Genomic DNA, 26,981 nt, shown 5'->3' with positions numbered 1-26,981 from the left:
TCAGAATAGAAAAAAAAATCTCTACAAGCACCTACTTTTGACAAATTTAATGTAACTCATGTTGACATCCTCTCTTGTTGTTGTCAAACAGTCTTTTGTGAAACTGAATTAAGGCATTATAGGGAATTGAATAGCTTCCTGTGAAGAAGGGAAAGAAGGAATCTCCCAGTATTTGAAACATGTGACAGAATACACACTGGGTTCTGTGTATAATCAGGCTTTCATCTGTATCCTCATATGAGTTGAAAAAAAAATTTGCAGAGTTTTTTAAGGTAAGTTCTGAACTGACAACCTTTTGGTGATCAGAAATGAATTGTTACTTTAAATGTCTCTGAAACAAGTCCCTAGTGACACTTTCAAAAGATTTTCTGTGGCATAGCCTGCTTCTAAGTGTTTTATAAGACTTACAGTGGAATTGCTGCTGCCACACAGGAACACGGGTTTTCATTTTTTTAAATGTCTTGTTGTTGCATGTGAGCATTCAGATTGAACACACTTCTGTGTACTCTAAAAGTAAATTCATTAGTACTAAAAGGCCTGTTGGCAAAATTTTTATACTATGCCGAGCAGCAAATTCTTTATCAAAGGTCAGAGATCCTGGAGTTGCCACGTCTGCAGAGGAGAGGTTGCTTCCCTCTTAAAATAGCATCCACTGCAGAAATCCTTGGTAGAAGCAAATCTGCGGGAAAGCAGAGCTGTGTGTTAGGAGACACTGGCAGAGGCCAACTGCAGGATGAGGTTCTGCAGCTGAAGTGGTGATGTAGTTAGTGCTAGTCAGGATTGGGTCTGTGCACAGAGCTCCATACGGCAGATTGCTCTGTCTTGCTCAGACTTCCGATGGTTGAATCCGAGCATAAAATTCCCTCATAAGACAAATGGAGACCAAACGATTTGGGAGAAATTATAAAAGGCACCACATAGGCAAAAAGAAATTTCTGCATATGTTTGGTTTGCCTGACCATGTGTTATAAATGGTGTAACTTTTCTTGGGATCTGTGGCTCAAATGAATGTGAATATAGGCCCCTGTGATGCTGGGTTTTCCTTGTCATTCCTATGTAGGCAGTATTCTGTAAAATTACTTACCCCATTTCTGGCGGCTCTGGATTTAAGAATTGCTGAGTTCATGGGAGAAATTTGAAGGCAGAGTTGGGTGTGGGAGGCAAATGTAAGGACATTTTCTGGGTTTGTGTCAGAGCACTAGTCTCGCCACGTGTTCATAGATAAATTATGAATTCTTCATACTGCATATTGGACAAAATATCAACAGCAGAATAAAAGACGCTCAGTAAAAGTTAATGATAATCAAGCTGTTTATTCAAAACAATGCCTTGATTGTGATGGAAGTAGGTGTTTGATACCTTGCAATACCACTACTGTGCTCACTTTAAACACATATTGTTATACTTTTCATTTTCAAGAATCCATAAAACTTGTTTGGAGGATTGGTGCCAACCTATGTTCTGTTTGTTTTCTTGAAATAAATTTTATCTGGATCCAGGACAGTTGTAGACCGGCTTTTATTTTTGGGGTTGGCCAAGGTATGGGAGAGCTGATGGATTTTGTAAAAGCTTAATAGTGATTATTTAAAACATTTTGCTTCCATTCTGGCTTAACCGAAACAGGAGTTTACTCAGTAACATCAATTCTGAATGAGAGAATGATTAAGTCTTACGTTCTTAAGACTCATTTTTATTATGGCTGTGACTGATGAGTGAATATAGTGTGCTATAGAACTCAACAAATCCTTCTCTTAAGATTTTTAGGATCTGTGGAGCTTTGGAAAGTATTTTCTAATGTAGAAGAAAGTTTTCTGTGAGAAGTGGAAGGTAATGTAATCCTTTAAAAGGAAAACAAACAAAAAAGATAATCTTTTTTTCTCTATTACCCTTTCTCCAGCTGTGTTTTCTTCTTCCACTCAAAAAAGTGTATCTTTGAAAAGGTATGAATGCTAAAGACAGCAAGTTAAATGTTTAGTAACTACCACGGTTGGTATCTCTGGAAACCAAACTAGCCGTATAGAAGGTTAAATGGAGGCATCTAACTTTGCAAATGCTTGGGGTGTTTATACAGGGCTTTCCTGTTTCCTCTGTAACTTAAAAACCTGGCTAATAAAACCTATATCAAGATTCTGCTGTAGCCTTCTTCAGGGATTATAATGAATTTAATCCTCATCCAGACTTAATTTTCAGGTTCTCACAATGTCTAAGTTCCCATATTCAGATATTTTGGCATTAGCCTAAATATACCTGGCAGTGTAAAACATGTATATAAGCGAGTGTTTATATCTCTGCTTTAATGTTTATGGATATGAAGAATTTCATTTTTATTTTGCTTATATTCTTTGTACGTCCAAGTACTGCACAAGGAGGGAGTTTACTTGTGATTTTCAATAGTTCCCTCTTCAAAATAAAATTAATATCAGAATAAGAATCTAGGCCTCTAAAACCTTGACAGAAAACAGATTCTATTTGATTGGCAAATCCATTCCATCTTGATATTCGTCTGTACCTATTGAGAGAATACATACTCAAAATTCATACAGACAATATTTGAAGTCATAGTTACTCGATACTCAAATGAACAAAATTATTTTGCTGTTCAGTTTTTCTTAGTACATTTAGATTCTATTTCTCACATATTATTTGTCCTCCAGTCTAGAGCTGTAATAACTTCTCAATAAATGTGAACTAATGGTAAGCTGCAAAGCTTTTAAAAATGCTTTTAAGCTATTTCTTTACCTATTGCTATGCTTTTTATATTAGAAATCAAAATCTTAGCTAACTCTTTTTTTCAAGAGACTATTGAAATAGTAGGATGGCAATTTTCCAGACAGGTGAATGCTAACCTGGTGGCTGGAATTAGCCAGACATAGGCTCAGGCTGTATGAGAGTTTGAAAGGCTTTGTTCTTAGTTTAGGTGGGTGCTGAGGCAGAATGGAGTTTAAGTACAGTCTGAGTGTCTGCTTTGTCCTAATGTGAAGAATGGAAAAATCTGACGGTCACGTTCATATCATTGCTGCCCGATTTTTGCTAGAATTCTTTAACCGACAAAAAAATAGGGGGAAAGGACAGAAGCATTAGAAAGAAAGGTATTTATGATGTCTGTTAGTTTTAAGAAAGAAAAAACCCTGCCTTTTCAGAAAATTGAAAGTATCAGGCTCTGAATTTATCCTTAGTATATCAGAAAGGGCAGTGAAGGATCAGGATCACAGGTTTTCCATGGTGGTTCTTTTGTGTGTTAGTTTTTCCATTCACTTTTTTTGCTAGTAAATTTGTGACTGGTGAACGTCTAGATCTACCAGGTCCTTGTCACATTTCTAGGCTTCTCATTTCTATACTTCTTCCAGTATTCAAGCAGTCTTCATTCTTACCTGATCTCCATTCACTCTTTCCTTACTAGCCTGTGGTTCAGAAAGCATTCCTGATTGTATACTTTCATTTCTTCACACGTTTTGCTTCTCCTAGTCCTGTTCCTTAACACTGTATTGAGAGCTTGGGTAAAAATTTAAATTTCAATTAAATATTTTATTGAACACCAGTACAGTATTTTTTTTTTTCAGGTTTAAAGTGTAGGCCTGCTTTAGTAGAGTATAACACCTTCACAAAGGTATGCTTATTTCTGTCACTGCAAGTGTTGCCTTGCAGTGGCATATGTAAATAGTAATTCCATTGTCTAGTAGAAAGCAAATGATGAAAGTTGTTTATAGTAACATCTACTTTTTGCTTATAGTTTAAGTTGGCTTCTTCAGTAAAAGGTAGCATATCTATCATTTGTCACACAAACCCATGCTTATGAAGAGCAGAAAAAGGAAGAAAACAGCGTTGTGGGCAATCTACGGTTTGTGATAACCTGAGGAGGAAGACAGTAATGTACATCACTTACAATTCATGTTAACCTTTAATATCACACTAGCTATTTAGGTAGTCTTTTTTAGTGGTGATAACAATGATCCTTGTTACAGGCAGATGCAACGGAAGCCAGAAGCACCGGCAGTCACTTATGCAACGTATCGAGGTTCTGCAAGGATTAGGCAGCTGCTGAAGAATCAGTCAGGAATGGCTGAAAATAGAGAGGAAAGTACTGAGAACAGGAATGGTTCAACGGTCAAAGAAAATGGAGAAATCCAAACAACTGTCTCTCTGAAATCAGGACACTTAATAAAAGAAAATGGAGAAGATGAGGGTAAAGATCACGAAGATGATGTTATAGTAAATTCTTCTGCAGGTAAAATGGGAACAAAGAACTCCGGTAAAGCTCAGCGTTGCTTGGGTAGCAGTAAACATGAAATAACTGTAAGGACTACAACGTCATCTACTGAATCATCTCATGAGATAGACTTAAAACATCTACCTGCTTTAGCTGCAACAAAAGTTAAAAGGACATACTCACTAGATTCATTACTGTCATCTAGTAGTAGAAACAATGAGATCCAAACCAATTCCACTTCCCAGACTACCAATTCCCTTAAAATGAGTTCTGCAAGTGATTTGGTTGGAAAAGAAGTTGGACTGCTGGGAGAAGCAGAAGCTCAGTTTCAGGCAGACAAAAGTGCCACTTCTAACTTTGATAAAGAAAATCATTGCAGTAAAGCAGCTAATAAGGAGTCCAGAAAAGAAATGTGGGGTGAATGTTTACATTCACCCAAATCAAAAAATAAGATGGCTAATGAAGACCTACAGGTGAGTAAGGGAGAATATTGCTGTAATCATCACATGGATAGTCATTCGGAGCTGACATCGGATACTCAGATGCTTCATTCCAGTACCACTACATTTCAGCAGCATGCAGATCAACATACAGGTAGTGCAAATAGTGATCCAAGAAAAAGTGATACACAGAAAATTGGGGCAGCTGTAGAAAGAGAGCAAAATCCACAGAACTTTCTTGCTACTGCCCCCTCACCTTTTAATGAACAAGTACCCACTTCACTTAGCGTGGAGTCCAAAGGAGAAAAATGCATAGCTGCAGGCAGTCTAACTGCTTCAGTGTCATCTATTAAAAATGAAGATACAGTCATGGGCAGGTGGACTTGTAATGAAGAACTGAGTGAGTTAGGGAAACCAAGGCATGTACAAAATGATCACCAGTTAATCCTTATGGAGAATTCTAAGGATAGTGCCACACCGCAGACTGGCTTACCTTGTCGAGAAACTGAGGATGTGGAAGCAATGAAGGTTTTAACTGAGATTGCAGTGGAAAACCTTGCCAATGTATCATCATGCATGCATGGGTGTGAGAGTGTGAAATCTAACTTTGATGAGCTGACAGCACCTCTCTCCATTGCTTACAAGTCGTCTTTTGAAGCTGGAGGCTGTTGCTCAGCTTCTCTTCATCCTAGTTGCAAGGCTGAAAATAAAACTCTAGGGAAAAGAGAAGTGAGTTTAAAAGGTGTGAGAGAGACAGTTTTTTGTTCTGATCTTCAATGTGAGAAGAGCAAATCCTTTGAGCCTGTAGAGATGAGTCTCTCGGAAAGCTCAGTTCCTGTCCACAGCATTGGTCCTGTTTCCCCTGAAACTGTTCAAGACATTCCTGCAGAGGCATTAGTTATAATCACAGAAGATAACACAGCAAAGCCTGCACCTTGCCCTCTAATCAGCATTGACAGGACAGATGATCATATTCCTGATGCTTCTAAAATTGGCAGGACTGGTATGACTGAGGTTGCTCTTGTTCCTTCTGAGTGTAAGGATTGCATCTCTGAACTTTCCTCCCATATTTCTGAGTCAAAAGAAAACATTCTGGAGGTTTCTCATTCTGCCTTGACCAACCATTCTGTTTTCATCTGTGGAAAAGACGATGTAGACATAATTTCTGAATCTCCATGTGTTTCTGAAGATAGGTATATTCTTTTTTCTTCCAAGAAGGAAAACAGGAGTAAGCCTAGGGTATCACCCACAGTACTTGATTCTTCGTCTGACAACCAAGGAAAAATGCCTTCTCCTGCCACTAACTCTGAAAATGGCTGGATTGCTGAAGGGTCCGCTGCTTCTGAACAGGACAGCTTTATTCTTCCAGCTGCTGAGTTTAGGAGAATAATCCCTGAGGACAGAATGACCGAGGTGCCACTTTGCTCAGGACACCTGAGAGCTTCATGCCCAGCTGGTTCTCTGGAACCTGAGCTTACTCCAGCTATGCTTGATGGCTCTGCTGCTGGAGTAGACGTGGGGGATGTTTGCATCCCCAGACCCTCTTCACCTACTACGAGATCCAGAGAAGCCTCCAACTTTTCTGTTTCTGCTTTGGAAATGTTGGGCATTGCTCAGGGGAACAGTTATTCCTCCAGTCACAGAGCTGATGATGGGGCAGAGGAAGCCTCTTCTACACAACAGGCTGACAGCAGTGTCATGGTAGAGGCAATGCCATCACTCATCTGTCCTTTGAAATCTTTGGAAATGGCATCCAAGTCAGCATGTACCGAGAGCGTGTGCAGAAATGCTGTGGGACAGGTGAATCTTGGTAACTGTGTTTCTGGTATCTTAGAAGCCCCTTCTGTGACAGATGGTCAAACAGCTGCTGCACCTGCGGAGTCAAATGAGCTGTGTTCTGAGGAAGTATGGGAAGATACCGATGTGAAGGGACAAGAACATGCTAAATTACAAGATGCTGCTTTTTTGTTTAAAAAAGCTGAGGAAATAGTGGATTCAGTTTTACACTTTGCTGTAGAAGAAATAATAGCAAAACAAGCCATTGGTGTCTGCCAGCTTTGTGGGAGCAAGGATGGTTTAATAAATACGGATATTCTAAATGATCAGAAAGCTGGAACTGTACAGTTGGAAGCAGAAGAAATCCAGTCAGCTGTGCAGTCATTAAAACATTTTTATAACAGCAGTGAAGGAGGCTCATCTTCACTTACAGGGAATGAAATAGTGGATACAAATAATCGAGATGAAAGGTTACTTTCTTGTATCCCTGATAAAATTAACCTGCATAGTGCATTAGCACTAAAAGCAAAAGAAATAATTGATGAGGTCATTAACTCAGCCAAACAAAAACTGGCATCCAGTCAGTGGCAAGGCAGTGAGAGTAAAAGGCCTTCTGAAATTGTTGAGCCTAAACCTAAGGCTGAAACCCCAAAGATTTTAAACTTGGATATGAAGTTACCTGCCAAAACACGGGAACCAACAGAGAAGGCAGAAACTCAGGGTGTAGCTGTAAACTCTGAGAAGGCAGGTTGCTCAGGTCCTCCTTTACTTCCAAATAGCATGGAAAATGGCATAGACTGGTCCCAAAGAGGTGAAAAGATACCACGTATTGCATATACGTGTCAAACAAATGGATTTCTACCCACTGGTAATTCAGCAATGCCAGAATCAGATGTTATGACACCAGTCGGAGAGAGACACAGTAGAAAGGTATGTGAACAACAGGCTGCAGCAGAGCTGTGTGGCAAAGCTGGAGTATCAGCAACTAGTAGAAAATCTGATGGATCTTCACATTTAATACATAGAGACGCTACTGTGACTGAAGAGATGCTTCTGCCATTGCAGTTCAAAGATTCATGCAATAATAAAAATATGCCAGAGTGCACATTGCTTGCAACTGTAAATGTTAATTTGTCATCTTTTATGCCTGGTGAAGAACATACCAGCATGCAGAGTGAATCCAAAGACAAAAGCAGTCCTCAGGGTTCTCTGGAAGGCAGTGCAGAGGACAGTCTGTATGAATGCCATGGAAGAGAGGTTGCAGAAGTAGTACGTGCACAAGTGAAAGCAACCTTAGAAGATTCAAAGGCAGTGGAGAGTGAAGATGAACTAGCAGAAGGGGCAAATGAGATAGCAGAGGTTAATATTGGATTAAATACACAGTTCACTGTACCTGAATTGTCTGTTACTGGAGAAGACAGTGAAGGGAAAAACTGCTTCAACACGTTTTTTTCCCAGAATAATGAGAATCTGAAGCAGCTACAAATGAAAGATCAAGACATGAAGAGAAATGATCAGCTTAAAGAAAATGGTCCGGACTGTAGTGATGACATGAAGGAATCGACAGGTCTTTTGGCCTTTTCTCCACTAATTGAACAGTGGGAAAACAGTTCTTTTACTATCATTTATGAAGGTGCCCTTCAAACTGAGAACAAATCTGTCTCAATGGATGATACGCAAACTGGTTTGCTTTCTTCTTCTGTTCTGCCTTCACATAATATAGATCATCTAATGTATGAAAGAGCAAAGAGTAAACATGAGCCAGCCTGTCTTTATGGGAAGGATAGCAAGTTGAATGAAGCAACAGATAGCTGTAGCTCAGAGTCATTTCTGAGCGTAGAGGCCAAGCGCTACAGAGTATATCCTTTCTCTTTGTCTCCAATATATGAAGACGACAGCTCCCAAGAAGACTTGCTTTCCACAGACGTGTCACCAGAAGGCCATCCTGGTGGAATATCTAAAGATAACGTTGACCACACTTCTGTACTGTCCCTTCTCCAGTCAGTTTCTGAGCGCTTACAGTTTACTGCTCAGTTCAGTAAAGAGGATGAGGAGGAGGGAGTGGAGGACGAAGAGGAGGAAGAATCACCATATGAAGAAAATATGCTTGATGTTGAGAGAGAAGAAGAATGTCTTTCTAGTCAGTGGAGAGGGAATTTAAAAACAACCCTTCAATCAAATGATCAGAGTAGATCTTTGTTTCCTGAGCAATCACCTCCTCTTTCAGAAGAACAACTTAACTCTAAAGAGCAGCCAGAACTGTTTCCAGATGCGGCTTCTCCTAATCAAATACCTTTTAAGCCAGTTTCACAGAAAGCTGATGCTGCTCTAAAGTGTCCTCCTACAAGTGTATACTACCAGTACTTGAAATCTGCCAGCAGTTCCTCCTCTGAGAAGGGAACCAGGTTTGGAAGCATTCTCCAGGATATGTTGCAGCCAAAGATTCATTGGTCTCAAGACAACACTGTGCCAAAACTGGGAGAACTGTCAGCGGTAAGATGTTGTGTCACATAATTTTCATAATCAAAGTGACTAACCCAGATTCAAAATTTCTGTCTCTCTGTTATCCTACCTGCATTTTTAAGGTTAATTCTTTCATGATAAATGAAAGTAATTAGGCAGTTTAAGATCATAGTTTAAAAAAAAAAGTCTTCTGATAAAATAATTTTTAAAACATAGTATTCTTGGTTCAGCACATAGATGAAAGTGACTTAATTGTAAAACAAGATGTGAACAGAAAATATAATACAGAAATAGGCATGATAGCAAGTCTGTATAATAGCAAAACACAGGCTTGTCCATGTTAAGGACATTTCAACCTGAGGACGATGGAATTGCCTTTCGTATGAAAATCATTCTTTCATTTCTTCCACTTCTGAGATTTGTAGAGATGTGCTGTCAAAAAAATACAAATACCTTACTGGGTTATTTGATTGTTCCATCACAGTGTCTTCTGCAAATCGTAGCTCAGTTAGCAAGTAAGTAACAAAGCTGCTTCTGTAGATTAGCATTTCTTTTCTAGATTATTTAAAGCAATGGCAGATGAGGGTATGGAAACAGTTCTTCCAATTTTTAGAAATTGAAAAGGTGCATAGACCAAATGCATAACTGAAGAATAAAGTCTTTCCATGATTTGGGGAATATTTTAGTCTGTGTTAGAGGTCTGTTTTGGTTTTGCCACTGTTAAGACATGCAGTTTATTGTTTGCTGGGAAAGGGTAATACATTTTCAGAAGTTAACTTCCATAACAGTTCTACGTTTCTAGCACTTGCTGCTTTCTGCTGATTGTTTGATTCTGTTAAACTATTTACACCAACTCTGAATGACAGTGAAACCTATCTTGGCTGTTTCTGGTAGTGACAGTTGCACACGTTTGTAGGAATAGTGGACCCAGAATAATCTGTCTGTGCTTTGTGCTACTGTTGTAGATGTTAATAGTTGTTCTGCATGTCCTTTTAATTTCAGAACCTCATTGATAGGACAAGACTCAAATACAATCCAAGACCGGGAAAGGTAAGCAGAATTTGTGTCACATAGATCAATATGATACATGGAATAATTTGTTATACCAAAATTTTTGAATGGAAAGCATCTGAAATTTGTTCATCTAGTTTTCTGTATATTATTGGTGCATATGCTTATACATGCTAATAATGAGATTATATTATTAAAAATCCTGCCACTAGTAATTTCACTGTATTTCTGTCAGCAATTGCGGTTTTAGTTCAGTAGAGCATTTCATTAAAGAAGAAAGCGTGTAGCATATCGGTTGAGTGGGCACAAAATGAAATCCGTTTTATTCCAAGCAAAAAATAACTGTCTACAGTGTATGTTGAAATGGGTCCTCATTCGTGTGCATTGTATGTTCTTTCAGATTATTATTTATAATATTTATGGCGACAAAAGTAAACAAGAAGTTCATTCTGATGCGCTGGATACCACGTCCTGGATCTTTCCCGTTGGAGGATTACTTAGGATAATTAGAGGCTGGTAAGAAATCCAGGTCATATTTAAATAGTCTTTCCAGAAGACTGTATATGTGTTTCTCTTGTATTTTCATTTCTTTTATTTATGACACACGTCTGATCTGCAAGAGTGTCTTTCTTTATAATTAGACTGATACAATGAAAAAAGCATGAAACAAGGCTTCAAATGCTGCAGTACAAAAAAAAAAGTATTGTTTCTCCTGGGAACTAGCTTCAAACAGAAAGTTTCTAATAGCACCACAAGTAAGTTTAGACCTCTTGCCTGAAGTGCTGAGTCAGTACAGCTACAATCGTTACTAGAAGCATGTGTATGCCAAAGAAAATTTTTTTCTTTTTATGGTTCAGTTTCATTATACAGTAGCTGTTGCAAAAGGACCATAAAATAAACAATCTCAGCTGCTGTTTGTAATGTAGCATTTAGAGGAATGTGGATGCAGAAGGATATACAAGTACCTTTTAAGGAAGATTTTATGAGTGTTTCTTGATTTGCTTTGAGAAGCAGAGGCTGGGACCATGTCAGTTGTTGCATTGGAATTTAATTGGTGACGCTTACAGTGAGTGTTTCTTAACTGTCAGCCATAGTAACAATGCATGTCACATTTATGCAGTTTTGAGGCAGCCTTCTTTGGTTTTGCATACATTTCTTTTATGTCCTAAGCAATATTGAATGTCATTATTAGTATGTATAAGATTTTTATCCCTTGCATAGTTTCTGCCTGAACAGGATGTGTTTTGATATGTCAAATAATATACTTGTTCTGGTAAAATAAGGCTTTTTATTTACATTGTGCTTCAGCTGTATTTTTATATAGTTAATATTTTAAGTTATATTGGAGGAGAACTGCATATTTCACTTTTAAATCACAGAAGTACAAGCCCCATGTTTATCTAAAGTCAATGTGACTATTGAGGGCCAGCATAAGAAAGGTCTGATAGTTGGCTTGATAAGAAGAGCTCATTACTGAGCTTTCCAGCAAATGTGCTATATGAGGACAGTCTTACCTAACAGCAACAACTCAGTTCATGATATCATTATTACAGCTGGATTTTTTATGAGAAACCCAAGTTCCAGGGTCAGAAATACATACTAGAAGAAGGAGAGACTGTGCTGGATCACCTTTGGGATCTTCCAGGCGTGAAACATCGTCGAAGAAACCTCACAGTTGGTTCAATCAAACATGTAACAAAGGTATAGACTTTGTAAATAATATACTCACATATATAATTAATTTGTTTGCAACAGTGGTGTATTACTAGCAATGGACAATATGTGTGTGTTTCTGATTTTATTCAAATTTGCAATGAATAAAATTTTTTGCCATCAAGATAAATTCCAGGACTTCTGCTGCGCTAAACTTCCCTTTCTTCCTGAAAGTAATGAGCAGATGGATTATCTTTCTTTGCCACCACCTTCATCTGACACAGTGAATCCCCTCCTTTTAGATGTTTACCTGTCCAGTTAACTGAAGTTAAATGGAATCCATTCTTATTTTTCAATGTGTTTATCTCAAGCTTAAATACCTACTGTGTCTGTGTGCCTTCTGTTTTAGGAGTTAGTAGCTGGGTTTCCAATGCCATTCGTACCATGTAGCCTCCAGAAATTACTGTTGTTTTGTGCCATCTGTAGGGGTTCCGTGTGGACAAGTGGTACACCTACAGCATCTGGCTCTCTGTACAGCCAGAAGTTTAAAAGGCATTTTGCTGAAAAAGATAGTAATTAAATGCCTAAAACTAGATATAATGCATCCATTGTTATTCAGTGAATGAGGAATATATTTGCCAGATCTTGTGATTTAAGAAGACTTAGTGCTCTTGTTGTTTAGCAAAACATTCCAGTTATTCACAGGGCAATGGCCCTTTACTGCGAGTGAATTATCATTTGTATCGCAACGTGAAAGTTTTTCTGAAAAAGTGGTGTTTCTTTGTTCTCTGCTGCTATAGAGGTGATTTTAAAATTGATAACCTTTTTGTCATCAGTATAGGGGCATAATGTCATAACAATTTGAAATACTTTCTCATTCTCTTAAAGATGTGAAAATAAATAAATTTGAAAGAAGCTGGATGAGGGCATGAATAATGAAGTTAACATTTATTTGAGCTAAACAAATTAAAAGCATTTGACCAATATGGAATATGAATGTTGATCAGTAATGTGGAAGGCAGCTAAATAATTAAAGAAATACCACAATAACGTGCAACTGTGGTCTGAAACTGAGGGAAGCTGGGTGTGTCTTGGGTATAAAAGAAAAGCCTTGGATAGGAAAGACACTGTGGTTAGCTTCAGAATCATGCTTGATAAAAATCTTTGTAATACAGCTAAGTAGGTTTGAGCATTGTTCTTCCTCCAGTATGTGGTTCATTTATATGGAACACAGATGGAAAGCTTTGTTGCAGTACACTAGTTCAGTAATCAACACTGGTTCTCATGTAACTTAAACTTCTAGCAGGTATGGTTGGCTGGGAAGACTTTTGCTCTTAGTTCATGGGGCTGTATAGAGGTAGTGGTGTGGGTGTGGAACTCAGTAAGCCAGGCTTTGTCCTTTAAACGTTAATTCATGAAAGCATCCCTCTTTTTTAGGCTGTACTTCAGCTGCTGTGGAGCTACTTTTAGAAGGTAGTTTGCCAAAGTGCTACCTTTGTTTTTCACAAAAAAAAAAAGGCATTATTTTTAATTGACAAATAGCTGTTTCTTTTTCAGGCAGCTCATGTGTATGTGATCTGCAGGATCACATGTTTTACTGTCATTCTCTTTTTCATACGCTGGGTAGCTCAGTGGCTTTTCCCCTGCCTAGTTTGGTCATACTGGCTGTCTGGCTTATCTTCTGATTCTTCAAGTGGCTTTTTCTGGTGCTTGTTTAATGGCTGCTCAGATGCCTTGAGTTACCAGAATTGAAAATTGGCTAAATAATTGAGAAGAAAATGGCTTGCCAAGAAGAGAAAAACAGATGTTTACTAAAAAAAAAACTGTAGGAGATACATTTAATATTATTTTTATTTTTTACTGGCAGATGTTAGTTTTCAAGCATCCACAAAAAGCAAAGGTTCTGTTAGCTTTGTGGTTAGCTTGTGGCTTGACTTACTGTGGATACACATTATATGTATCCATCTGTGTTTAATTTGAAGGAGCTTTGGAGGGGGAAAAAAGATCCCAAAGGAACAGATCATGCAACTAGTAAAATGAAGACTTATTTGAAGTAATGAGGAGTCTGAATTCCACTAAGGCAAGTCAACATGAACCTAAGCTAGAAAATCTGCCTGCACATGCAGGTTCAATGTAGCTCCTGCAGCACTATCTGTTTAGCCAAGTCAGTTTTCTTGTCTACTACAAATGCACATATTGATCTTACAGAATTGGAAGGCTTTTTCTGTTTCTGGAAGCCCAAAGAGGGTGCTAAATGTTACTTTCCCAAAAACAAGAGCTGAGAATAGTTGCTGATGTTTATATTCTGGGAGCCTAGAAAAGTTGCTGATGTTTTCATCCTGGCATAATCTTGTGAACCACTATTTTGCAAGGTGACAAGAGATCTGCAACAGCAGATTATATCTCTGTCTGCAAGATGGTTAGGCAGGGAATAACTGGATTCCCTGAGGACTCTTCTTAAGCAAAGCTCTTTGTAATGGGAGTATTTTGCAGTATTCCATGGAGGGTGTGTTTCTTTTGTCTGTGTGGTTTGCTAGGTGAAAAGTAGTTATTAATTCAAGCGGGGACTACTTTGTCAGGTGCCATAGGAAGACACCCAGCAGCTTCAGATTGTCTTATTTGCTAGTTGGTATTTACAGGACAGTAATAATTAATTTCTTTACTATTTTATTTTACTACTAGCCCTGTTGAGTTCTGTAGTTTGGTTTGGTCGTGATGGGTGGTAGCAAGAGTGGTACAGAGTAGGAGACCTAGGAGAAGGAATTATGAATGGGTAAAAAAGGCTGGAGGACCAACAGAGAGTGAGATCTAAAATTAAAAATGCTGCAGAAGCTGGCATGTCTGAAGGAGAAACTGTGTATCAAAAGTAAGGTGCGTGTCTAGACTGTATTAAATAGCAATCATGTGAATACCAGAAGTAATTAGGCCTGGCTCTCAGTAGACTCTTCTTTCATAATTGTTGTGGCATTTAGCTTAAGAAGCCAGACTTCAGTCATTCTTTGTCCTGTTTATGACATTAAAAGCTACCTCATTTAAATAGACTATTTTGATGACTTCAGTCACCACAGCTTACAGCTCCAAGGAGAAGACCTAGCAGTGTTGAAATTATTCAGTCCTGCTGGTGCTGTTAGGGCTGTAACCCTAGATCCAGAAGGGTAAACTGCCAAGACCACCTCGAGGGGGTTGAAGGCTCTGGGTCTCTCTTAATGGTGTAGCTCTTGGTCAGACTAGAAAAATGTCACAGATGCCACTGAAGAGTGGTATTTAATGCTAAGCTCTTCAGGGTCATCTTAACCCTCTTCAGAAGAAACCTTAACGTTTCAACTGAGGGGCATGTTGCTGTTTTGGAAGTGTCTGTTCTCTGCAAGCTACAAAAGCACAGGGAATGCTCACACTAAACATCTCTGCTCCCAAAGGCCCATGAGGGAAGCACAAGCACTCCAGTGTGACACTGGGGGGGCAGGAGAGTACCAGAGAGTAAAGGAAGACAGAGTGGGATGCCTGGAGGCCGTGACCTGCCTAAGCATTTGCTGGTTGTGTATTATCATTGGAAATGAACACAACTACCTAATGTTTGCTGTGCTTTTTACTCTGTTTTTGCCTGATGTGTCAGTAGGATAATGAATATGGCATGAGTTTTGACTGCTTGCGATGGGGGTGGCAGGGCTCGCGGGGTATAGGGAGGAAACTTTCCAGTTTTGGATCTGGCCTGAAACACTGTGGTAATAGTTTTGCATGGTAATAGTTTTGCGTGTGGGTATCTCATTTGAAAATCTTGACGCCTTGCAAATGAAAGGGCTTCAGACTGAAGGATCTAGTTCTCAACCTGAATGCTGTCATATTTGTGTAGTTTTCATTTTGTTTCTAAAGATGGTGGCTTTATTAGGAATGTTTAAGAAACCTCTGACAGTAATGATGCTTATTAAATATGCTCAGGCAAACATAAACATGCTACGACGAGTATTTACCAAGCTAAAGTTTACATGCTTAAATGATATAAATTAATGGCATAGCACTTGAGTGTACATCTGCAAATACATAGTGTTCATTTCATACAGCAATACTAAATTTTACCATTATCTTCAGTCTGTAAATTGAACTCAGTATTTAAGTCAAAATGTATATTTGTGACATTAAAAAAATGTGCCTAGAAAATATAATGTACTTCTTGCTCAAACATGTTATTACCTTTAAAAATAGATATTTGAATTGCTTTTGATGAAGACCTCAGCTTACTATGGGACGCTTCAAGAAAGGTTTTTGCGTACTTAATCTAGTACACACAAAAATGCCATCATAATAAGTAGAGTTTTTTTGACTGCCAAAACCTGGCTGGAGAGAGATGGTGATAAATAGGAGAGATTTTTATTATGAGTGCTTGTGCCTTACCTACCCTCTGGAGAACTGCTACATTCTTTATCACTTGAGATGGAGCCTGCCTTGTGAGCTTCAGAGTCAGGAAAACAAACTTGCAAAGAGAATACAGACTGGCTTTTTCCAGTCTTCAAATGAAAATAAAGTACCTCCTACTGAATTAAAATTAAACATACTCCCTCTCATATTCTGTCTGAACCCTCAGGCAAAGATACATTTTTTTGCCACTTGTCTGGTCTTGTACGTCCTTGGTTTCAGATAAATTCTGAAGCAATTAAGAGTCTGGCATCATTATTTGTGGAATTCGTACAAGTGTAGCTTCCGATTTTATGTATCAAGCTTTATTGTTGGATTCACAGATTTCAGCCATATCACGCATCAGGCATTATTAGAAAAAAAAAAACCAAACAAACCCAAGCTTCAAATATTTCTTAACTGTGATTTAATAAGATTCATATACTGGTGAAAACTATGAGGCGACTTTTTTTAAACTTGTCTAGCAATACACTTAGAATTGAGGAATGGTGTTCCTTAGCATGTTGCCATAAAGTAGCATTGTACTAGAAAGTCTTTTTTCCTAGTCTTTTTCTGGTTCTGCTCATCTGCAAACAAAAATTCTGGTATTACAGTTTTTGTTCTGAGAACCGATAGCATGCATTGTTTGCAAGGTACAATACAGAGGAAACATGATTGTGCATGAGGGAGAGTTGCCAAAACAGTATAGTGTGGTACTTCAGGTCTCAGGGGAAAGTGAAATAATATCCTGGAGTGCATCTGTTACAATTGCCACATTTATTGCTGACAGTTAAATAACTACTGAAAGAACTTCACTAACCAAGAAGAGTTGTGTTTCTAGGTGTGTTACTCCATCATTTGAAAGCTCCACTCAAAACCTATGTGAAAAAGGAGAGCGTGCAGTTATTGTCAGGAGTTGAGGTGCTGTAACTTTAAGAGCTTTTGTGCCCTGTTGCTGGGTTTATCTGGAAGTTCTTGTGTTTTTGCCTTTTGAGTCTGGCAGAAGCTGCAGGTTGTGTGGGATCTCTGTCATGATGTAACCCAGATGGGGTCCTCAACAAATCCAGTAACCAGGTGCTTCTCTGAGGACACCCTCAGGGACAGCTCCTCCTCCCTCTTCTCTAGTGCACATGCAAGGGGTATCTTCCTCCAGCCACGTTTAGGACTTTGGGGGTCTCTTTATACTGTCCAAGGCCTTTGGTCTAATACAAATGAGCCCATGGGTCAGGAGGATAAAGGGAAGGGTGCTGTGAAGCTGTCACTAAGAACTGAAGGTTTCCAGCTACAGCTGAGCAAACTCTGTAAGCACACGAGCCACCTTTCACTGTGACAGGAAGACTGTTCTGTAACATGCTGCTGAAGCAGGGCCTTATAGAAGGTCTTCAGTGATTCATGATGTGTTCGAATGCTGGGAAAGAAACTATTGGCAATGCATTTTATATAAATATTATGGAATGAGTGTGGTTCAATGAAATCCCTGCAAATTCCAGCAAAGATCATGTGTTCAACAAGTTGTTCTCCAGTATGGCATCTATCAGTGGAAAATGTTCAGTAAGGTAACAGGTTGGAGCTCTGTGGTAACAGGAAAATTGCTGAAGTGTCTACTTAACAAAACAAATATTTTCTAGTACTGTTCTTTTTCTTTTTTTTTGTCTAAAATGCTGTAGATGTATTTAGCATGACAGAAAATTAAACTCATATGTCTTGAAACCATAGTCAGATACATTACAGAACCTAATTATCACTGAGGGAGGGAGGTGAGAATGTAGTACACATTTCTAGAAAGCTTTGGTTATGTATGCATCATATGTATCTCTGTATCTTTAAAGCACTGTCTTTAAAAAAAAAAAAAGCAGTATTATATGCATGTTTTGTCTATCAGTAAGTATATTTACATCCTTTACTTGAAGAGTATTTAAACTGAGCTTTCTGAAAGCAGTTCAACAGGCGTAAATGCATAGTTCTTTGAAATTTAGTGGGAGCTAGAAATTTACTTCCCCTAGGTTTTCTAAAATTTCCAGTCTTCATTTGAAAAAACTAAAACCCTTTCATCATATGAAGCTTGGCATTAGGTTAGAAGGGTGAAAAGACAGGGGAAAAAAGAAGGAAATGTTACTGCTTCTTCCCCCCCTGTGATGGGACAGACTATGCAAGCGTGGATAAGCCTTACCCTTTGATTTGTTTCCACAGGACTGTGGGATTCCAGAGTTAGAATTCTGCCTGGCAGCTGGTGGTACAGAGGGACTTCCCATCTGCATACAGAGTGCAGTTGCCAATTTAGAAGAATTGGATGTTGAGAAAAACCCTTATATAAGTGTCAAATCAGGAGTGTGAGTACTGAAATTTTTAATTAAAATTTTGCCAGCAGGTAGAGGGGTAACATCATGGGATGGAAGTCAGCGATAGGGACAATATTGGGGGGGAGGGGAGGGAGTTTACTACAAATCAGTTAATATACACTAGATATTCCCAGCTCCACACTTCAGCATTGTGCTATGTGGGTTCCTAGTAGTGGATACAAATTTTTGAAGGCATTTTTTCCTCTAATTGCTGGCAGAAGTCTTCTATAATTCCATCTTTGAGTAGCTTTATAAATAGAAGTGGCAGTTCAGCTATAATTACCTTTTAGTTCATTGAAGAATAGATACTGTCTCCCTAATCATCCACCCTGCTATAACCATAACACCATGGCTGAATACCAGAAAATTAATATTACATCACCCAAGCATTTCTCAAGCTACAGCCATATCCTGACTTTCTGGAGAGAGGGGATGCAGTATGATACAGGCCCCTTAGTAGCCAGCATTTCCTGTATTGAGCAGAATAGTCTTTCCTGGGTAAATGACCAACACGTCACAGTTCCTGAAGTTTGAGAGTTCTGTGCCTCTTCTCATAAATTGTTGCAGAATTACATTAGCTACTCTTGTAAGTGTCTTGAATTTGTCTGGAAAGCCAAACCTTGGAAGGCCATGAGCCAAGCCTTCCTTGCCACAATCTCGCAATGTCTGTGAAGCTTGAGGTGGTGAAGGAATTAAAAACAATGTCTTGTCTTAGTTTTGATAGAACTTAGTATAACTGCTTATGGTCTCTGTGTGTAGTATCTGAGATCTTCTTAGCATCAATATTGCCAGTGAATTTCACTATAGCTTCGTTTTGATGTGCTGGCAGTATCTAAAACACATTTTCTAGCTATTATGAATACAAGAAGGGAAATAATTTTAAGATCTCTGTATTTGTAATCTATCTAATGAGATTAATCAGTCCTTTATCCTTATTGTTATAGATGGCTTGCTTATTCAGACTTTAATTACAAGGGAGAGATGAAGGTTTTGGAAGAAGGCGATTCACCATTTGAAATTCCTTCAGCAGATGTAAAATCTCTGCGTCCCTTAAAAATGGTGAGGACTTCACAATTCCCTAATAGTTGTATGCCTTCCTTTTCCTATTTTCAGCCCCCCAGGGGTTTTGATCTAAATATAACTTAGGTTCTAACATCGTTTCAGGGTTAATCCTTACACATGTAACACACATCTCATGCCACGGTGCAATTGCAGTGTTGTAATGGCATGGCAGTCACCATGGCTTGCTAGGCTTCTGCATCTGCCCAAGTAAGACCACATAGTCAGAGGGAGCACCTGATTCACTAGGACATCTTCCTGGGAAAGTGCTGTTGTTGAGTGGAGGTCAAATAAGACAGAACTGAAAGGCTCTTAATTGTATTGCAGCCAACACCAATTCATTAACTGAAGAGCTTTTTAGCAGTTGTTGATTATTTTTTTTTTTTAAAAAAAAAGGTATGGGTGGAAGACCAGGTGAGGAGTTCACTACCCAGTAGTATTCATGTGACTGCACATTGCACAAAAATCTTGGGAGGTGCAGTTTGTTTTGATAGACAGCATATAGATCCAAATATGAGAGAGATGTGGAAGTGTGTAACTCACAGTTCTACTGTATGCATAGCAAGCCTACAGAAAGAGTTTAAAAGTCACAAAGGAGTAACACCTAACAGCTGTCTTTTTAGTCACTATGGGAACTAGGTGTCTTATTCCCTCACAGAACATCATTCACAACGTTTCTAGAGAAAATGCATTTGCTTTATTTGCTCTTTGTCCACAGGCACAAATACGTCAGCCTATATTTTCTCTTTCTTCTGGTGTTTATAGTTTCTTAGTGTTTTGCCATTTGTGCTTAAGAAACTTGAAATACATACAACAAAGCTTTAAAAGTTAATTTTACAAATTGGACAATATACATTAGTTTAAAAACACATAGTAAATATTTGCTTTAGATTGCTAGTAGACAATGAAGGAATATTTATTAATGGCTTACACCCCTACAGGCTTGTGAACACACCGATTTGTGTGTAGGTCAGGTTTATAGTGTCCCTGAATAAATTATCAGAGTATTTAAACTAGTGTTTGATTTGGCCAACACTGAAAATGGTGAATATAATCACAAAGCCTTCATGCTCTGATAGTACTATAAAATATGTGTCAAAGCATAACTTTTTTTTATATAAACACCTTTTCTCCCCCCCCATCTTTTTTTAGGGTGGACTAAAGGTACAAATGCCAATGAATGTCAAGGTAAGCATATTGGAAATACAAAACCTTTATTTAAGCTGTTTTTGTTTTGTTGGGTATGTGGTGTTCAATTAAGTATTCAGTGTTTGCTGCTGAAGAAAAATTCACTAATGCTGTCAAGTCTATTTGCTTACTAGTGTTTCATGGGATGTAAAAGTAGTAGTGGTTTGTTTTTCACGCGTTACAAGAATGTGGATTTGCTATAGAAGAATTGTAAAGCTTTTACACAACCAAATGAGTTTTCCTGACTGATAGTCACTGTAATGGAAAGGGATCAGGATAGATCTTCGCATTTAATGTACCAAGTGTAAAAAAAAAAAAAGGTTGGGAAGAGGAGAGGAAGGGAGCAGGAACAGGACCTTTCTTTCCTATAGTCAACCCTGATACAAGAGTTGTGAGTAAGACCATGACCCTTCTGTGATTTGAGGAGCAGAAAGCTAATCCACAGTTATTGCTCCTTTTCCCTCCTTTTTCTAGTTCTCCACAAAAATGCTAATACTTTAGGTAACTTTATGCAAATACATGCAAGACTCAGATGTTTTTTCTAAAAAATATTGCAATAAATATTAATACTGTTAATACCTGGTGTGTGTGATTGAGCAGATGAGGAACCTCAAGGAGGTGTTAACTACAGTCACTGAAATACCTTCAGCAAAGTACAGAGAAAGACCTCTTGTCCACTTCTGAAGGATTAAGCTCAGTGTGTCTAGCTGTGACCAGGTGGGGTTTAGTGCTGGCTAGTATACACTGCCTAGGCACAGGATTACAGGGTGAACCACAGGCATATAGCTGCAGAGTGCATTTATGTATATACAATTGTGTGAATAAGTATCCTTCTGGAAATGTCTGCAAATAGCCTGACAAGCCTATTTAACTCCAAATAGGGTCTCTTCAGCTCGTAGGGCACTCAAGAATCAGAAGGGCTGAGGAATGCAACCCTGCATTTTCTTCACAGTGATGGCTTGTTGGAGGGGGAGAAAAAGGTGTCTTCCATATACTGTAGCAGTACACACACTCAAACTTCAAATTACTGTTCAGGGCATACTCAAGGCATTGTTCAACATAATGTTTTCTAGATTATAATATATGAGAAAACCCACTTTGGAGGATGGTCCAAAGAGTTTTCAGAAAATATCAGTTCTGTCCTAGATTTGTTTGGTAATGAAGAGGAGTTTCAGGAAATTGGATCAATACGTGTAATTGGAGGAATGTAAGTATATTTCACTTCTATATTTATTTACTTTAAAATAGGAAATCATAACTAAATACAAAGAAGTGCTAACTAAGGGGAGATTAGAATCTCTCACTGGTAAAATATTTTTAAAAGAAAGGAGTAAATATTGCTTTTGTCGATTATCAGCCTTGGATAAAACCTCCTCTCCATATGGCTTATCTATCTAAGGGAATATAGGAAGATAAGTGTGTGAGAGGTGTGAAGTCAGTGTTTACCGTTTGGATGCCACTGAACTAGGCCACTTTTTTCCTTAGCAACAGCATTCACACAGACCTTTAATTTATATTGCTTTATACTTCGGGTAGTCTCTACTTCATTTACGGAAATGACCTTGGGTAGGAGTGCTCAGTCTTCAATTTGACATTTTAATGCCTCTGAAATCTATAAACTGCTTTACTGTCTTAATGGTTTTCCTGGAATTAAGTTATCTGGAATTAAGAATCTAGCCTTACTTTCCTTCATTGAGGCCTCTGATTCTGCGTTGCCCTGCCCCTCTTTGTCATACACACACCATGCGCGCACAAAAAGGGCTGTGTAACACAGGCCTTAGGTGGACTGCTCACGAGGTAGACTCATTGCGAGCTGTTCTAGAGAGCTACCAACCCCAGGCGTCGTTCTTTCAACCTCTCCCAAGACGCAACAGGGTAGGACTGTTTGAAAGCATGCAGGATGGCTGCTCCTGCCAAAGACCTTAGCAATAAAATTGTTTTCAGAAACATTTATTTTTTTTCTTGGGGGATTTCAGTGCTAATACTTTGCTATAAAGAGTCAATAACATGAGTCCTTTCAGACTGTTGTCAGAATCTTACAAGCACTAAGATCAAAATAAACTTAATTGTGAATACTCAATCTATTCATAAATACATTATGTATTTGCTATCTGGGAAGCCTCAAATTATTAAAAATCATCCTTCTGTCTGTTGTGGCAGCTTTTATTTTTAATACTGTGGTAACTTAAACAGCTGAATTAATGTAAACCAAATGGTACTAAAAGTAAAGCTATCCCTGCCTGCCAAATGTCAATGCCAACAGAATTTCTACAGCAGTTCCAATACTTACAAAGGAGCTTTAATGAAAGAAATGCCTACAAGAAAGAGAGAGAGAGGGAGCATTAAGATCCATTAGAGCTTTCAAAGTTGATGTGGAAGTGCCTTCCTTTTAATTGAGCCTTATCTATTTGTTCAAAATGCTTTAAGAAGTTTTATTCTCTCAGTGCTGAAACATATTCCGTATGCAATATATTGTAGATATTCAGTTCACTTATCTATTCATATATGTATGTTTTTAGATCAAAGCAGGAAACAATATAACTGGGTGAAATTTTGTTCTGCTGAAATCCATGGATTTTGACACCAGCTCCAGCAAGGGTAGAATCTCATTGTTTATTAATACACTGAAGAGATCTGCTGCGTGGCTGTTATCTTTGACAATTGGTGGCTTACAGTGTTTTGGCCACTAGATGCGTACTAGCCTCTGTAGTACTGAATATTGGTATTGGGAATACGGCTGACTGAGAGAAGGTACATGGAGAAGTGTTACACAAATAAACTGTTGTTGGAGAAAGAATCACATGGCGGGATTTTGATCCACAAAGAACACTTCACGGGTGCCTGTTCTGATTTCAGACAAGCATTGCTTTGTTTGCTAGCTGAGTCTGTGATACTCATTTTAGTGCTCTTAGGATGTTCTATTCCCCTTTTATTTGTTATGGAAAATCATGTGTGCAGTTGTTTTGCTTATAGTTATTTTTCTTTTGTTATGTGGTTGCTGTAGATGGGTTGCCTATGATAAGGAACGCTACAAAGGCCATCAGTACTTGCTGGAGGAGGGAGATTATGAAGACAGACGCTCATGGGGAGGAGCTGACAGTGCCCTCCTGTCTTTCCGGTTTCTTCAGGCTGTAAGTGCTTTTATGAATTTCACACAAATTACACACAGCTCTATACATAAAGATGAAGGTTGTTCTTCATATATGGTACAGCTGTCTTGGGTTTAGTCGTTCCATCTTGTGCCCAAGTTCTCTTATTCTTTTCCTACTTGCTGAAATTTAGACTGCACTGTATGCGCTGTAAAGCAGAAGCAGATTCTAAATAGTCTCTGTAAATTTCATACAAAGAACGTATCATGCAGAATTCCTTGTCTACCTACCAGATTTTCCAAGTATCTCGCTTCTGCACTTCAAGCTATTTGAATCTCTAGAACAGAATTTTCTGAAAAGTTTAACATGCGTAAGTGTACAGTATAGTTTTTTATTAAAACAAAAATAGTTTTTTTAACACAGCAGCTGTTGCAAGCCTTAAAACAGCACTACCCTCTGTCTCTGTGATTTTTATGCCAGAAAATTTTGGCAGCAAAAATAACCGTGGTGAAAAAATCCCTGCTACTAAAATGTGTTTAGTGGGAGCCAAGACGAAATAATAATAAAAACTATGCTTCCAATACTGGACTCTGATAAAGTTAGACGTGTTGAAGAAGTGATGTGGGAACACGGGGTTAGAACTTCTTTATCATTTCCTTTGTTTTGGGGGCTTGAGGATTTTTTTTATCATTAGTATTTTTATTTTTTTATTATTTTTATTATTTTTATTATTAGCATTAGTATTTTTTATCATTAGTATTATTATTATTAGGAACTCTGTGAGCTTTAAATACAGCTGCAAAGAGTGGCTTCTGTTAAGAATTAGATTGTTCACTCTCAGATTACTCAGTCCTGATTACTCATCTTCTCATCTGAGGAGATGTGATAGTCCTGAGCCAGGACTTTTGTGAAGACTGAAGACAGGCATTTAGAGCAAACTCATTGTCTCAACAGTCATTATTTTAAAAAAAAAAAAAAAAGTTAATGTGAACTCAGAAAGACCATGCTTAAATTCACAATTTGCAGTTTTGATTTTTATGAAAAGCATCTAGGAAGAGCTATATTTACAATCAGAGTCATAACTTTGAACTAAGATAGGAGAACAAGCTGATTTGGAAAAAAAAGTCCTTCTCTAAATAATTTATTTTCACATTTCTAAAAACAAAAAACAGGCAGTAATTTTCTTCTAACTCCTCATTTTGAATGTGCAAAATCCTATTCAGTTACTGACTAGTCTCAGTTTTTCTTTCTTTTCAAGCTGTACATAAGATACTTGAGTAATTTATATTGATCTTTTAAAATCTTCCTCTTGGCAAAGAACGAATCTACAAGCTTAAAATTGTGCACGTGCCTAGCAGGGATGACCTTCCATGTATACGCATGTATTTAATTGGACTCATGCCTAGAACAGTCAGGATGCTCAAGTCATTAACATCTTAAAAGCACATATTGTTTGCAGTCCTATATGAAGATATATCATTCAAATTGGCATATAAATATATATCAATATGTGTATATTGATAATAAAAGAATAAGTAATACTTTTCCTCAAATTGTAGCATAACTAAAGCAACTAATGAGGTAGTTGCCAATAAAATGACTAATGGCACTGGCATTTTGTTGTTCATCTTGACTGATAGATTGACTGCCTCTCTCTGATGTGCAATACATAGCTCACTGTTCAGGCTTGCCCTTTGCTCTCTTCATGACTTTGTATATGATACTTAAGGTCAGGATTTTAAAAACATTCCAGTACCAAACTCTTGTTTTCAAGGGGACCTCGGCAAAAATCCAAAACTAGTTTTGTGTGCTTAAGGGCCCTTGGTGCACAGTGAACATTCTAGCTCTTCTCTGTAATCTCAGAAATTGTCAGGAGAAGCGTGGTAAAGGTTGCAATGATCTCAGACTTTGCAGGGGTGTTCCTGGATATCAGATCTTTATCGCTCTTACCTAGAAATTCTGTTGTAATCAGATGAATTCAAGACTCTCTATAGAAGATTAAGGATTTTGTGAAATGTAGCTGAGTTGCATTATTCACGGTCAGCTTAGATAGTGGGGCTTGGTGTGGGCCGTGCTCTTTATACGTACTAACCGGTGTAGTCTCATGTAGGGGCAAATCCAGCTAGGCTTTTTCTGGTTTGTTTTGCTCCGGCACTCACCAGATGACCTTGACTGTGTTGGCTTTAAGGCCAGCCCAGCCCTGAAAACAATTTAGCCTGCCTCACATGGCATGAAGCTGAAGCTAATGAGCCCTGTGCACCTGAGTCAGCTCCAGGCAGAGTCGGATCAAACGTCTTAGTGCTGTGCTCCCAAAGCAGGCAGCATGGTACAGAAGCACGTAAATGGCTCTGCAGAGAGCCAGGCTGGGTGCAGCGTGCCTCATTAGCCTTTGTCAGTACTGGCTCTGTCAGTGTGGCTTACTACTATGCAAAGCTATTCAGATGTTCCTGTGCCACGACGCTCAACATGACAGGTTCCACCAGAGCTTTATTAGTGCTAGGAAAATCCAACCCATGTTTCTGTGCACATACAAGTGACTGCAGTTGAGCTGAGGCATGAATTTAATTTCCTGACAAATCGGAAAGGTTAGATACCACACACAGAAGAGGGATTGTTGCAAGACACCCCTCCCCACCTACTGGTGAAGATGTATAGGCATACAGCAAGATCTTTCAGGTTTTCTCTGTCTTAAATATTTCAGCTGTGAACAGTCACAAACCCTAATGTGGGGATTCAGAGAGCATTCTGAAAGTGGAGCAGAAAAGACTTGTAGAATTGTTTTTTCCAGGGTACTGCCAGCTCTGTTATCAGCATCTGGTTTGGACACACCGGATTCAAATACAGGGCTTGTTCCTGAGGGCAGACAGCAGTTTGTTCTGTGTGCTGGTTTGGGCGGTAGTTGCATTTGCTTCTTTTCTGCAGTTCCAAATGAGAGAATCTGTGAAGCTGGGGTTTGCCTGTGGCTGCTGGGATCAGGGAAAGAGCAAAGTTTCCGAGTCTTTCTGTGGAGAAGAGTATGTTGCCTTTGGAGCTTTACCACTGATGTTTTCAAGTCTAAAATTATTTGCTTTGGTCTGAAAGTCCGTTCTTAATATTCCTCCTTATTGCTTATTGTAAGAGAAGCTGTAGTGAAAATTTAGGGAGGAAAAAATGATGGCTGAATTTGAAACATGTTCAAAATGTAAGTACAATTGTGACTATATTTCAGTATTTTAAATTTAGGCAAATTATGTGCAGATTTTATCTCAATGGCTTTTCAGGAACTTTTGCAAAGTTCTTGCTTTAGGGCTGTTAAGAGTAGCTGTTTTTCATTTGTACTAAAACTGCACTAATTTGTGGTTTGTTTGGGTTTTTTTTTCCCCCTGCT

At 38.5% G+C, this 26,981-nt stretch overlaps 1 protein-coding gene across 3 annotated transcripts in view; it reads left to right on the top strand.

Moving 5' to 3' along the window:
• CRYBG3 (crystallin beta-gamma domain containing 3) overlaps nucleotides 1–26,981 on the top strand; it is a 94,745-nt gene that overhangs the window by 40,729 nt on the left and 27,035 nt on the right. For all 3 annotated transcript variants that reach the window (XR_012662258.1, XM_075103247.1, XM_075103254.1), the window contains exons 4-12: nucleotides 3,963–8,916; nucleotides 9,889–9,936; nucleotides 10,298–10,413; nucleotides 11,451–11,598; nucleotides 18,130–18,269; nucleotides 19,223–19,337; nucleotides 20,490–20,525; nucleotides 21,599–21,732; nucleotides 23,530–23,656. Coding sequence is in view for 2 of the 3 variants with exons in the window: in XM_075103247.1 (XP_074959348.1) it covers nucleotides 3,963–8,916; nucleotides 9,889–9,936; nucleotides 10,298–10,413; nucleotides 11,451–11,598; nucleotides 18,130–18,269; nucleotides 19,223–19,337; nucleotides 20,490–20,525; nucleotides 21,599–21,732; nucleotides 23,530–23,656 (5,818 nt within the window). In the remaining variant the exon portion in view is untranslated. The remainder of the gene's footprint in view (nucleotides 1–3,962; nucleotides 8,917–9,888; nucleotides 9,937–10,297; nucleotides 10,414–11,450; nucleotides 11,599–18,129; nucleotides 18,270–19,222; nucleotides 19,338–20,489; nucleotides 20,526–21,598; nucleotides 21,733–23,529; nucleotides 23,657–26,981) is intronic.

This window comes from Phalacrocorax aristotelis, chromosome 1 (assembly GCF_949628215.1).
Source record: "Phalacrocorax aristotelis chromosome 1, bGulAri2.1, whole genome shotgun sequence".
In the NCBI taxonomy this organism is placed as follows: domain Eukaryota; kingdom Metazoa; phylum Chordata; class Aves; order Suliformes; family Phalacrocoracidae; genus Phalacrocorax; species Phalacrocorax aristotelis.
Note: the sequence above shows the minus strand (reverse complement) of the source record. Positions and strands in the feature narration are given on the sequence as shown.